Source organism: Cololabis saira, chromosome 7 (genome assembly GCF_033807715.1).
Source record: "Cololabis saira isolate AMF1-May2022 chromosome 7, fColSai1.1, whole genome shotgun sequence".
Classification (NCBI taxonomy): Eukaryota; Metazoa; Chordata; class Actinopteri; order Beloniformes; family Belonidae; genus Cololabis; species Cololabis saira.
This window is the reverse complement of record NC_084593.1, coordinates 35,758,723-35,770,299: the sequence shown is the minus strand read 5'-3', so window position 1 is coordinate 35,770,299 and position 11,577 is coordinate 35,758,723. Positions and strand designations below refer to the sequence as shown.

Below are 11,577 nucleotides of genomic sequence, written 5' to 3'. Positions count from 1 at the left end.
TGCTTGCAAAACCAAACGTTACAAAAACAGCTTTGTGCCAGCAGCCATCTGTGCTATTAACAAGTGAGAGAAACTGCAACATAACCTTGTATTTATGTTTTGTATTGTTTCCTTTATCTTGTTTTTATGAAAAGGCATAAAAGGCACTACTGATGTTTTAACTTATCTTGCTTCTTATCTTGGGGCCGTCCTTTGTTCTTTTAGCCAAAGCACTGTCGTCACTTTATCTTGTCCTGTGTTGTTGAGTGAATGGTTTTGGATTGTATGTGTAATACGAGATGAATCACTCACTGTAAACCAAATTTACCCAAGGGTACAATAAATAAATAAATAATCTAATCTAATCTAATCTAATCTTTAAAGTTTATAAATCTGAAAAAAATGGATTACGTTTTCCTTTTTAAAGATTAAATTATTTAGAATGAAACTTCTTCTGCTTTAATATTTTGGTGTAACCAGCACATAAAATGAAAATGGTTTATTTTGCATTATTGTAGGAAACTGCTATTTATATTCCCCCCAACCAATACATAACAAATACAGTAGTTTTCTTCAGGAAACATCATAAATACAGTGCCACAGCCCACTACAATGGCAGTGACTTGTGTGGCAGACATCAAGTCAGCTTTTGAGGTGGTCATACGCAGCTCGATACAGAAAAATAATTCTTGAAGTGACTAATCTTGATGGAAGGAGTGTTTTAGAGGAGAATTGGAAGGATCTAGATAAAATGCATTAACATGCATATTAGGGACTCTTCATTCTGGCTGGAGTCAAAGGATGAGTCATCAGCCACTATGGGCAGAAACAGCATTGCACTAAATAAGGGTTGATTTGTAATGAATTATAAACAATTTCTTTGGTTTTTTTTGGGGTTTCTGGTGGTTTAGGATAATTAAACATTACACAAGTCAAACTGGCACAGGAAAATTACTGCTGTTCCTGAGAATCAAAGATAGCAGGAGTGTTAATATAACCCTCATTTCAAAAAAATTTGAATACTGTGATGTAAATAAAAACTCACATTTTAATCACAGCACTTTCATGTCAATTAAAGAGTCTCAACAGTGATATTTTTTTGTTTTGTCACATGGAAAATGTTTTCAGGTGGTGAAAGCTTTGGCCTGCAGGGCGGCCATTTCATCACCCTATGATACATTTTATAATGGATCCACATCGTGATTTAGCATCGTCTTGCTGGGAGATGCAAGGCCTTTGCTGACAAACACTTTGCTTGCATGGGATCATGTGTTGTTCCACAACCTTTATGTACCTTTCAGGATGGATCTTTTCTTTCCAGAAGTGAATACTGGACATTATAAGTGCTGATGTACCCCCATACCACCAGAAATACCATGCAGGCTTTTGAACTGAGCACTGAAAAAAAGCCTTAGTCTGGAGGATCAGTGTCCATGGTATCCAAAAAGAAATTAAAGTTTTGATCAATCTTACCACTGAACAGTTTTCCACTTTGCCTATGTCCACGTTACATGCGCTTAGGCCCAGAGAGGACCACGATCACAAATGGTTTTGTGCTCTTGGTGGTTTCCAGAGGTGTGACTGAGCCCGTTCAAACATTTTGTTTATAAAATCTGCTTTTAATCCGGTGCCACCTGAGGGCCTGAGGATCACAAGCATCCAATTTCAGTGTTCAGATTGCTTCATGCACATGCAAATCTCATCAGTTTTCCAGTATTACATTATGTACTGTAGATGAGGAGATATCTGTGACAGACCAGTGACCTACCCTGAAGACAGCTGGGACAGGCTTCAGTACACCCAGAGACCCTGAATTGGATGAAACCGTTTTAAATAATGGATGGATGGATGAGCTATTTAAAGTCTTCACAGTTTTATGCTGGGGGACATTATTCTGAAACTGTTTCACAATCTGCAGACAGTTTTTAGTTTACCTCTACATCTTAAAGCTTAAAGATGCTCTTTTTAAATCCATTGCTGTCACTGGCCTGTTGTCAGTTAACTGGTTTCAAGAGCTGCCTTAAACTGTTTCTTTTTAGTACCATTTGTTTCCAGCCTTTTGTTGTCCATGTGACGACTTTTGTTGTGATCTGTTTGTGCCATCACATTCAAAAGGAGCTAATTTCTAATAAAATGGAAAGAGTTTCATTTTCAACATTTTATGTGTTGTTTGTATGAATCAACAACAGGTTTCGGAGATTTTCAAATCATTGCATTTGCTCTTATTTTTTTTCATTTTACACCCTAGTTTAGGGACTGGAGTTGTATTTGAGGCTGATGTCTGCTCGGCTGGAGATCAGACGGTAAGGTGCAGTGATCATCCTTCCTGACCTGTTGTCCATCCTCTATACCAACTCCTACCTATTCAGTGTCTGCTGGAGCCTATTCCAGCTCTTTCTGGGTTAAGTAAGTAAGTAAGGTTTATTTATAGAGCGATTTTCACAGATCAAAATCACAAAATGCTTCACAATAACAGATAGAAATCAGAAAGACAACCTCTTAAAAACAAAGCACCATAAAACACACATAAAAAGAGAATAAAACATGTAAAATAACATAAAAAGGGTAATAACATCAGAATTGTGTCAGAGGCCCATCGTAGGGCCACATGCAGAGTAACAACCACACAAACTTACCTTCACTGCTAAGGGAAAGAAACAATCACCAGCATATCCAAAGACGACGGTTCTTGACAAACGTGTGGTTTAAATCACAATGTGACTTTGCACGCATATAAAAATGGGTATGAAAGTTCTTCTGTGTGTTGATGGATTAGCTCTTACACAAAATCAATAGCCTCCCTCCCAATAACCCTGTACAGGACGAGTGGACATGAAGAGATGGCATTGATGGATCATCCTCCTTGTTCATGGGATGACTGCACCTTTTAATCTCCTACAACACACCGCCAAATTAATTTATGCACGCATCAACCAAACATAGGTCATAGTGCAGAGAATTCCGTTTATTGAAGTCAAAGTTTAACAACCTATGTTTACAATCTGTATTTTTTGTAATATATATTCATATACAGTATATGAAACCAAAAAAGGCTACTTTAGGAAGAATAAATGTCATTTTCTTTCTTTTTTTTAATATCATCTTTCATCAGTTTAATTTACAGAATAACAGTAGGCTAATATAATCATTGAAAAAGAGCAATATGTTCCTTTTTTAATGTCGCAGTGCAACTTACATCTTACACACCTGTGCAATGTACCATGAGGTGTACACCCCTGAAAGAACACACAGTGGAATCTCCCTTTTCGACCTGTTTCTGCAGGTCTGCACACACAGCGACCTGGGAGGGATAACACAGTCAGTGCCTGCAAAATAAAACTCTCAGAACTCTTCAACCTTACAGTAAGCCGTCCGTTCAGAGGAGCAGCGTTGGGAAAAGAAGACCAACACTACCGATGAGAAACCGAGAGACGTCTGCAGACTCGAGCTGTACTGTAACTCTTCTTACGGCTGTGAGTGTGTGTGTGTGTGTGTGTGTGCGCGCGTGTCTGTGTGTAGAAACACCCGTACAGTCAGTACTTTGTTGCCAAAGAGAGAAAGAGAGAGAGAGAGAGAAAGAAAGAGAGAGAGAGAGAGTTGGGAGGCACAGGGAAAGTGCTTGCATCATTTAGTTTCTTTGTGGTACTCTCAAATTAACCATTCAAAAAAAAAAACATGAGCTATATCTCTGTGTCTGATATTTCACTTTAGTGTGACATGATGAAAATCTACACAAAAACTACAATCAAATATGAAGATTCAGTACAGATAAGTGCTGGATGCAGCAGGTGCTACACATGTCTCTCAGAGTCGTGGACACTGGGGGGCGCCATAGAGTCCTTGGCCTGGTATTGCAGACAGCATGATTCATCCAATTTTAACGGGCATTACAGACCATTTAGTGAAGATGGGTCTCCAACCGTCCAAAATCACCCATATGCTTGCAAGGAATGTCACAAAAACTTAAATTTTAGAGGTAAATGCACCTGAAGTATCAACTGTAAGATTTCTGAAGCCTTTAAACACCCAATCAAGTCTCTTCGTGAAGCAAAAACAACGAACGGAAACCTTCTGTTTTGGACGCTAAAGAAATGTCTGCATTAGTGTGAGGAACTGAGCAGTCAAAACACCTCCCACAGTTGTACAGTGAGTGTCTTCAAACACTATCTAATGAAAAAAGAAGACTTCAAACCTGTGAACATATAAATAAAGTCAACAGCACTTTTGCATGTGTCATGCGCTACAGGTAAAATTATCTTGCAAACATAAAAAGAGGATAGAAAAAGAAACAAAACCCACTCACAAATGAGCCACAGTATTTAACCCTGTCCGTCTCAAACCAGTCCCAGGCCTTTCCGCGTCCAGCACATCACCGCGAGAAGAATCGGTCGTGATGTGCACCGGGAAAACTGTCAATCAGCTGTCAGTGATGTTTATTTGTTGTACAACTGCTGAGCACCCTGCGTTGACAGAGTGAAGAAGGGGACACTGCAAAACCTTGGCATAGAATACATTATACTTTACATTATATCTATGACACAAAACGTAAATAGATTTATATATTCTCCTATGTTTAAATATATTTGTAGACTGTACACAAATCTTTAGAAAATGAGACGGCAAATGCATTTTACCTGATATTTGGACAGCAATGGTAAGGAGGCTGATGAGACATAAACCCCGTGATGCAGCCAATGAGATATAGAGATATAGAAAGTGCATTCTTTGTTGTGAGTGACTCCTTTGAAAAGAACTCTCGAGTTCTTGCATTCACGGATTTAAGGAAAAAACAAAACAAAACAAACCAAAATAGTCGTTTGCACCCACGCAAAAATACAAACTGTCGGCCTTTCCTCCGCTACCTCTAGAAGCTTATCACAGTGGTAGTGGAACGCACACATGTACATCAGTATACACATATACACAAGTCTAAGAGGACCAGAGAGGGAGAGAAAGCAAAGATGGAAATCATGGAAATGAAAAGGAGAAAAAAGAAAGGGTGAAAGGGAGAGAGGGTGCTAACAGAATAGTAGAAATGTGCTCCAACAGGGGAAAGTCCTTCTGCAGGGGGGGGGGAACAGGGGATTCGGAGCGCTTCACAGTTTGAAATCACGTGCTCGTGGCTGGCGCGGTTGCTCCTCGGTGCCTGTGATGCTGGAGTTCACGAGTTCCCAGAGAAATGGCTAAAACGCAGGACCCAGCACCGATGGCCTTACACTTCCCCCCAAACCATCCCCAGGGATGGATTCACAGTGAGGTCACTGTGAATCCACGAGATATGCAATGTGAGAGGAAATGAAAGAGAAGAAACGAAACAAAACGCTGAGAGAAAGGGGGAGAACTGGTGGCTCTGGGTGCAAAGTTCTTGAGTTACAAAAGTACAGTGTTGTGGTGGAAATGATTCTCCTCTGTATTGCTGCTACATAGCTCCCCCTAACCCCCTGAAATCAAGGGCAAAAAAGCAAAACTAAAGCAATAAAAAGGAGAAAGAAAAGAAAACATGTTGAAAAAAAGTCTCAGTGTTTCCTGTTTTGCTCAACAAGCGTGTGGACTTTCTGCTGAGTTCCAAAGACAAAGGAAGATTAATGCTTTCTCTTCAGGCATGCAGTAGGCACCCTGCGGGGTCCTCGGGATTATCAAAAGTTCATACACGCAGGTTTCAGACTGTTCCCTCTATGATATTTACACATCTTACAGTGTGTGTGTGTGTGTGTGTGTGTGTGTGTGTGTGTGTGTGTGTGTGTGTGTGTGTGTGTGTGTGCATGCTCAGAGTGGTGCTCAGCTCTGAGGGCGTGGCTGACGTGCAGCTCCGCGTGGCCGTGTCAGTGGATGTGCATATGGGTCGGGCCTCGGCCCCCCGTCCCTCGCTCACACGTGTGTCTCGATGAAGGAGTGTGTGTGGGTCATGAGCGGCGCCGCCAGCGGGGAGAGGTCGTCCTGGCCGTTGGTGCCCAGGCTGAGCTGGCAGATGTCCGAGTACAGGTCGCTGTGCCACTGCTTCCACTCCCTGAAGCTCTGGGAGCACAAGCCAGGGTCTTCCAGGAGGGCACAGATCACCGCCAGCTCCGACTCTTTGGCCTGCAAAAGTGCGGAGATGACAGGAAGATCAGTGTTGGGACTAACGCGTTATTTAGTAACGCGTTACAGTAACGCTGTTAGTTTTGCGGTAACTAATACTCTAACGCATTACTTTTTAAATTCAGTAATGCAATTACCGTTACCAAACGGTGCGTTACTCCGTTATTTCTGGCTACAGTGAAGCTTTTTTTCCCCACACGCAGAGACCAGAGTAAACGTAGTGTGTGTGCGTTCAAAAACATGACGGTCATGGCGAGCCAAGAGAAGGCAAGTTTCGCAACGTGGAGATATTGTCATTACAGTAATCCCTGGTTTTTCGCAGGGGTTACGTTCCAAAAAGAACCCGTGATAAGTGAAATTATTTTTACAATTATTATACAAGGCTTCAAATTGAGGAGATCAGCTCCGCCTCAGACGTATTTCATTGCTCTTCTGATGGCGCTGCATCCCGACTCTGTAGCATCTTTTTCTTCTAAAGCAGGTGTGTTTTTTCCAGAGAAGAACATAGTTATGGGTAGTTGTTGTCGCTCTTTTTTCTTCTGGGCAAAAAGATTCTTATAAACCGACATGCCACCATTGATTATATTTGAGACTGTAATGAACGATTCATCAAAGAGTCCCGTTCTTGAGCTGCTGCTGAAGCTCATTGGCCGTTCTCAGCTTGTTGCTAAGCAACCAACGTTATTGACACAGGAAGTGAAGATGCAGGGAGACTGTTTAGAATGCAGAACATGATGCACAATGCAAATCCATACAGTACCTGCTGAAATGGGGGCTAGAGGGGCATTAAATGGGAGCATTTAAAATAATGTATTTATTTAAAGTAACTAAAAAGTTACTTTTCATAGTAACGCATTACTTTTTGGTCTAAGTAACTGAGTTACTAACTGAGTTACTTTTTAATGAAGTAACTAGTAACGGTAAATAATTACTATTTTTCAGTAACTAGCACAACACTGAGGAAGATACAACGTTAAACCCTCTGGAGTCGGCCTTTTGTGAAAACCCCTGGCGCCCGAGTCCCGTGTTTTACCTTCAAGGTGCTGCGGAGGGCTCGGACCCGGTGTATCCGGTCGTTGAGCAGGGGGTCCCTGGCTCTGTGGGTGAAGAGGCGGCGGAGCTCCTGCCTGCTGCAGGGTTTGGGGTCTCCCAGCACCGTCACGTTGGCCTGCTCCAGCGCCCGGTACAGCTGCTCCAGGCCGTCCAGGGGCTCGGCCTCGCGGCACTCCGACACCCGCCGCTCTCTTCCTTCCGACACCCTCCTCTCTCTGCTCTCCACTCTCAACTCCCGCAGGTCTGAAACTGCCAGGAGACAAAGGTGTGATCGTCACACCGACACCGTGCAGTCACGCCGAGGCGGCACGTGGAGATGGAAAAATAACACCAACAAATTCAGACTTCTGTCGGGCATGTTGCATCCACTATTTTCTTGTCATATTTTGCACTTCTTAAGCTTTGCTGGGATGAGATTTCCCGATGTGACTTTTGTTGAGATCTATGTTTTAATGTTCTTTTTAAAAGAATTCTCACTATATTTGTTTGAGGAATTATCCCCATTTTAAGATGATTAACATTTCCCTCAGATGGAATTACTCCCATTCCGGAAATGTATGTTATACTTTGACAATTAGCAGACGCCCTCATCCAAAGCAATGTAAGACAACAGTTCAGCTTAGATGCCTGTAATTCCATTTATTTCATCTGTGTAAAAGAGAAACTTGAAACAAAGCAGAAGTGCAGTTGGAGGTGTTGTCTAATACATGATATGGTTAGAGTCACTGCGCTGGAGGTTCTTTCTATATCTATTCTGTAACTCGACTATCACTGCAACAGAAAAATGTGTTTTTGGACGCCCGGTTCTGACCTCACTGATGTCTGAGTATGAGACATGTTTGTCGCTGATAAATGTACTAAAAGTGTGGGAAGCAAAACAAGCTTCACTGGATCCTAATTGAATCGACAGCACAAGCAAAATGCACAAAGAATAGCAAGAGAAATGTAGCAAAGAAATCAATAATAAATTAGAAAAAGGGGTAATCAATAGGCCATTTACATCAATAACAACAACAGCCATAATAACTGTCATTAGGGGTGGGGTAACATATCGGATATAGTCTATAAAATTAGTATATTGTCAACATTGGGCATAAACTGCCAAAGAGGTGTTTAAAGCCATCTACATATGATCCTCTTCGTAGTTTGACTCCTCTGTCTGGATTCTGTGGTAGCCATAACATATGAAGATGATGGCTCCCTGAATGGGCCTGCGATAGACTGGCGACCTGTGCAGGGTGCACCCCCGCACCCCAGGGTGCACCCCCGCGTCTCCCCTGGAGTGAGCTGGGATAGGCCCCAGCAGACCCCCGTGACCCCATGACCCCGTCTCAGGATAAAGTGGTAAATGGATGGTAGATGGATGCTCCCTGAATCACTCAAAGTGAACAAAGACACATAGCACTGCTGAACCTAGAACTGACCCACACAGACGTGCGTGCCAGACACAAGGAACGCTGGCTGCATCATGTAATGGGAAATTTTGGTATATCATATGTATTTTGTCTTGTATGCTTTAAGACTAAAGCACAAATCCTGTTTTCAAGTGAACATTGCTATGCTGACAATTTATGTAGCCCGAGGTCAAGCTCCTCTGACACAGTGCCACCACAATCACTAATAGAGCTGAACTCATCAGGTCACGTGACCTTTTCCCATCCCTCCACAGTCAAATCTTTAAGCTTGCTAGCATTTTTAATTCACTGCTAAGTAATCTCACTGAATGAGGGACTCTCTTTAAATCATTCTCTTTTCAATGGGTCTGTGAAGATGTTTTCTTTGATAACATTTCACTAAATGTTTGACTGATCTCCAATAATACTCATTCATGGTTCTTGTTCAAACACATTTCTTCTTCAAAAGATGGTCCACCATTACCCACCGGTTTAAGTGATGTGTTACCCAGTTTTAGTAGCACCAGTAATCTACATATCATAGTACATAGCAATAATTTGAACCTTTTGAAATAAAGTAAAATCTTTTCCAAAACCACATCTGACCACAAGGTGAGCTTAATTCAAAGTTTAACTGTCATCTAACCTTAGATTAGATTAAATCATTAAGCGTTAGAGCCTTTCTTAGTTGTCACTAGGAAAGAGGATCAGTAGCAGTAATGTATACTGTAGGTGATTCGATTTTGCATTTAAATAACTTGGCTTTTCCTATATTGCAGTTCTCTTCCATGCAATGGATTAGTTTTAAATAATAAAAAAGGTGAGTATTCCCTACACTACACTATTATATTTTATCCCAAATTGACCATTCCTTACAGTAATGGACTGGTAAACTGTCCTGGTGCACCTGCTGTCTTGTTTACTGAGAGCTGGGATGGGTCAATGATGGCGTCCTGTCTGTCACAGAACAGAGTTTAAAATCCTGCCGTTGGTTCATAAATCTCTGAATGGTCTCGGACCAAAATATATCTCTGATCTCCTGTTCCATGATGAACCAACCAGAACCCTCAGGTCGTCAGGGTTACGCCTAGTTTCTGTACCCAGAGTTGGAACCAGCTGTGATGCAGCATTCAGCTTTTATGCTCCTCACCTGTGGAACAAACTCCCAGAATGCATCAGGGCTGCTGACACTGTCATTTGCTTTAAAGGAGCTTGAGGCAGGATTTATGAAAAAAATGCGTATACATTTTAAGTTTTCTAGTAATAATGTCAGATGAAGCGTTCCAAACCAAAAAGAATGAGCCCTCTAGTGTATCTCTCCGTTGGCTTGAACAGGCTGTGTGCTGCAAAATGTGCTGCAATTCCGGGCCCGAATTTCCCGCGCTGTCCTGCGGATGTGACGTCAAATGACGCTGCATGCGCGTTCTCCCGTGCCGGCTTCGCTGTTGGCTGCAGTAACCCCGATGGTCGTCGTGGCGCTAATGAGTCTCATTTCTTATTCTTGCCTCAAGCTCCTTTAAGTCAAGGTTGAAAACCCTTTTTTATTCACTACTGGATTTCAGTACTCTCCCATAATGCACTACGACCTTTATTTGTTGCATCTACTTTGGGGCGGCAGTGGCACAGGTGGTAGAGCAGGTTGTCCAGTGATTGAAGCATTGGTGCTTTGATTCCTGTTCCCCAGACATCTGTCGTTGTGTCCTTGGGCGAGACACTTCACCCTCCTCGCCCCCAGTGAGGGCACCGCTGGTGTGTGAATGTTGCTGTGGTGATCGGAGAGGTCGTTCCCATCAGTCTGCCCCGGGGCAGCTGTGGCTACATGTGTAGTTTAGCATCACCAAGTATGAATGATGAATAATCTAAGCGCTTTGAGTCTGGAGAACAGCGAGATATAAATCTAATCTATTATTGGTTTTATTTTTTTGAATTTATGTGTGTCTGTGTTTAATTTCTGCTTTTAAACTCTTTCCCTTTTTAATCGATTTTTTAAAAATCTTTTCATGTAAAGTTTGTAAATGAAATGTGCTGCACAAACACACTTGCCTTGCCTTGCATATGGAGAAAAGGGTTGGGTTTATAGTTTTTAATCTAGATTATGTTCTTTTCTTACCTTCCTCCCCCTCGAGCATCTCTGCAGAATGCCCCTCCGCCTCCTCGTCCTCACTCCTCTCTTCCATGTGAGCGGCAGTGTGTGACAGTTTTCCTGGCATGGGATCCCTGTTCCTGGGTAGACTCTGGCTGCGCTGCTTGTGGGAGCGTCGGTGTGTGTGGCTGTGTGTGTAGGGCCCCCGCTCCAGGGGGAAGGGCCCGTCCCGCTCCCTGTCCCTCTCCGCGGCGTGGTGTCTCCGTACGGGCAGCGTGGCCTGCCGCCGCCTCTCGGGGGACATTCCCTGTCTGCCCAGTCCCCCGTAAAACCCCATCTCTCCCACCATGCTCCCCATCACGCCCCCGTAATCACTCTCCGCCGGGGCCGTCTGGAGGAAGTGCAGCCCCGCGCTGGTCAGCGGGGTCTCGATGAGGTCCTGCCAGGAGCGGCGCTCGCGATGGGAGGAGCGGCAGCCGGACGAGTGGGTGCTGGTGCTGCCCGTGCCCGTGCCCATGCCCATGCCGTCGCCACGCTGGTCCTCGGCCGAGGAGTGGGAGTGGGTGGACTCGCTGGAGAAATGTCGGCCGTGCTTGGGCTCCGGGAAGGGGCTAGAGGAATTGACCTGGAGAGGGAGAGGGGAGGTGGAAGAGACCATCTGTGGAGGAATGGGGGAGGTGGAGGCACTCAGAGGTGGAGGGAGTGGGGATGGAGTGGAGCGCATGAGGCTGATGGAGCTCAGCGAGCGGGGCAGCTGGTCATAACTCTGGAGGAGGTTGGACTAGGTGGACCAACGGTGTGATGGGGAGGAGTGGTCGAGGTCAGGAGTGAGCAGGGGAAAGTACACGTTGCAAGAAATGATGAAAAAAGTGTCGTGCAAAGAAAAAAAAAAGAAAGAATAAGAAGAAGAAGGAGGAGGAGGTGTGCAAGGACGCCGAGAGGACAGAAGGAAAAAGGACAGGCGGAGGTAAAGGGCAAAGAGACACGCAA

General features: G+C 43.7%; 1 protein-coding gene across 3 annotated transcripts in view; it reads right to left on the bottom strand.

The window, feature by feature from the left end:
- Positions 1-2,948: 2,948 nt before the first annotated feature.
- si:ch211-26b3.4 (connector enhancer of kinase suppressor of ras 2) overlaps positions 2,949-11,577 on the bottom strand; it is a 77,656-nt gene continuing 69,027 nt past the window's right edge. For 2 of the 3 annotated variants that reach the window (XM_061725758.1, XM_061725759.1), the window contains 3 exons: positions 10,615-11,368; positions 7,091-7,359; positions 2,949-6,057 (listed from right to left, as the gene is read on the bottom strand). In XM_061725758.1, the coding sequence (XP_061581742.1) occupies positions 5,848-6,057; positions 7,091-7,359; positions 10,615-11,368 (1,233 nt within the window). In that variant the 3' untranslated portion in view covers positions 2,949-5,847. The remainder of the gene's footprint in view (positions 6,058-7,090; positions 7,360-10,614; positions 11,369-11,577) is intronic. The other variant, XM_061725760.1, reaches the window with a different exon arrangement.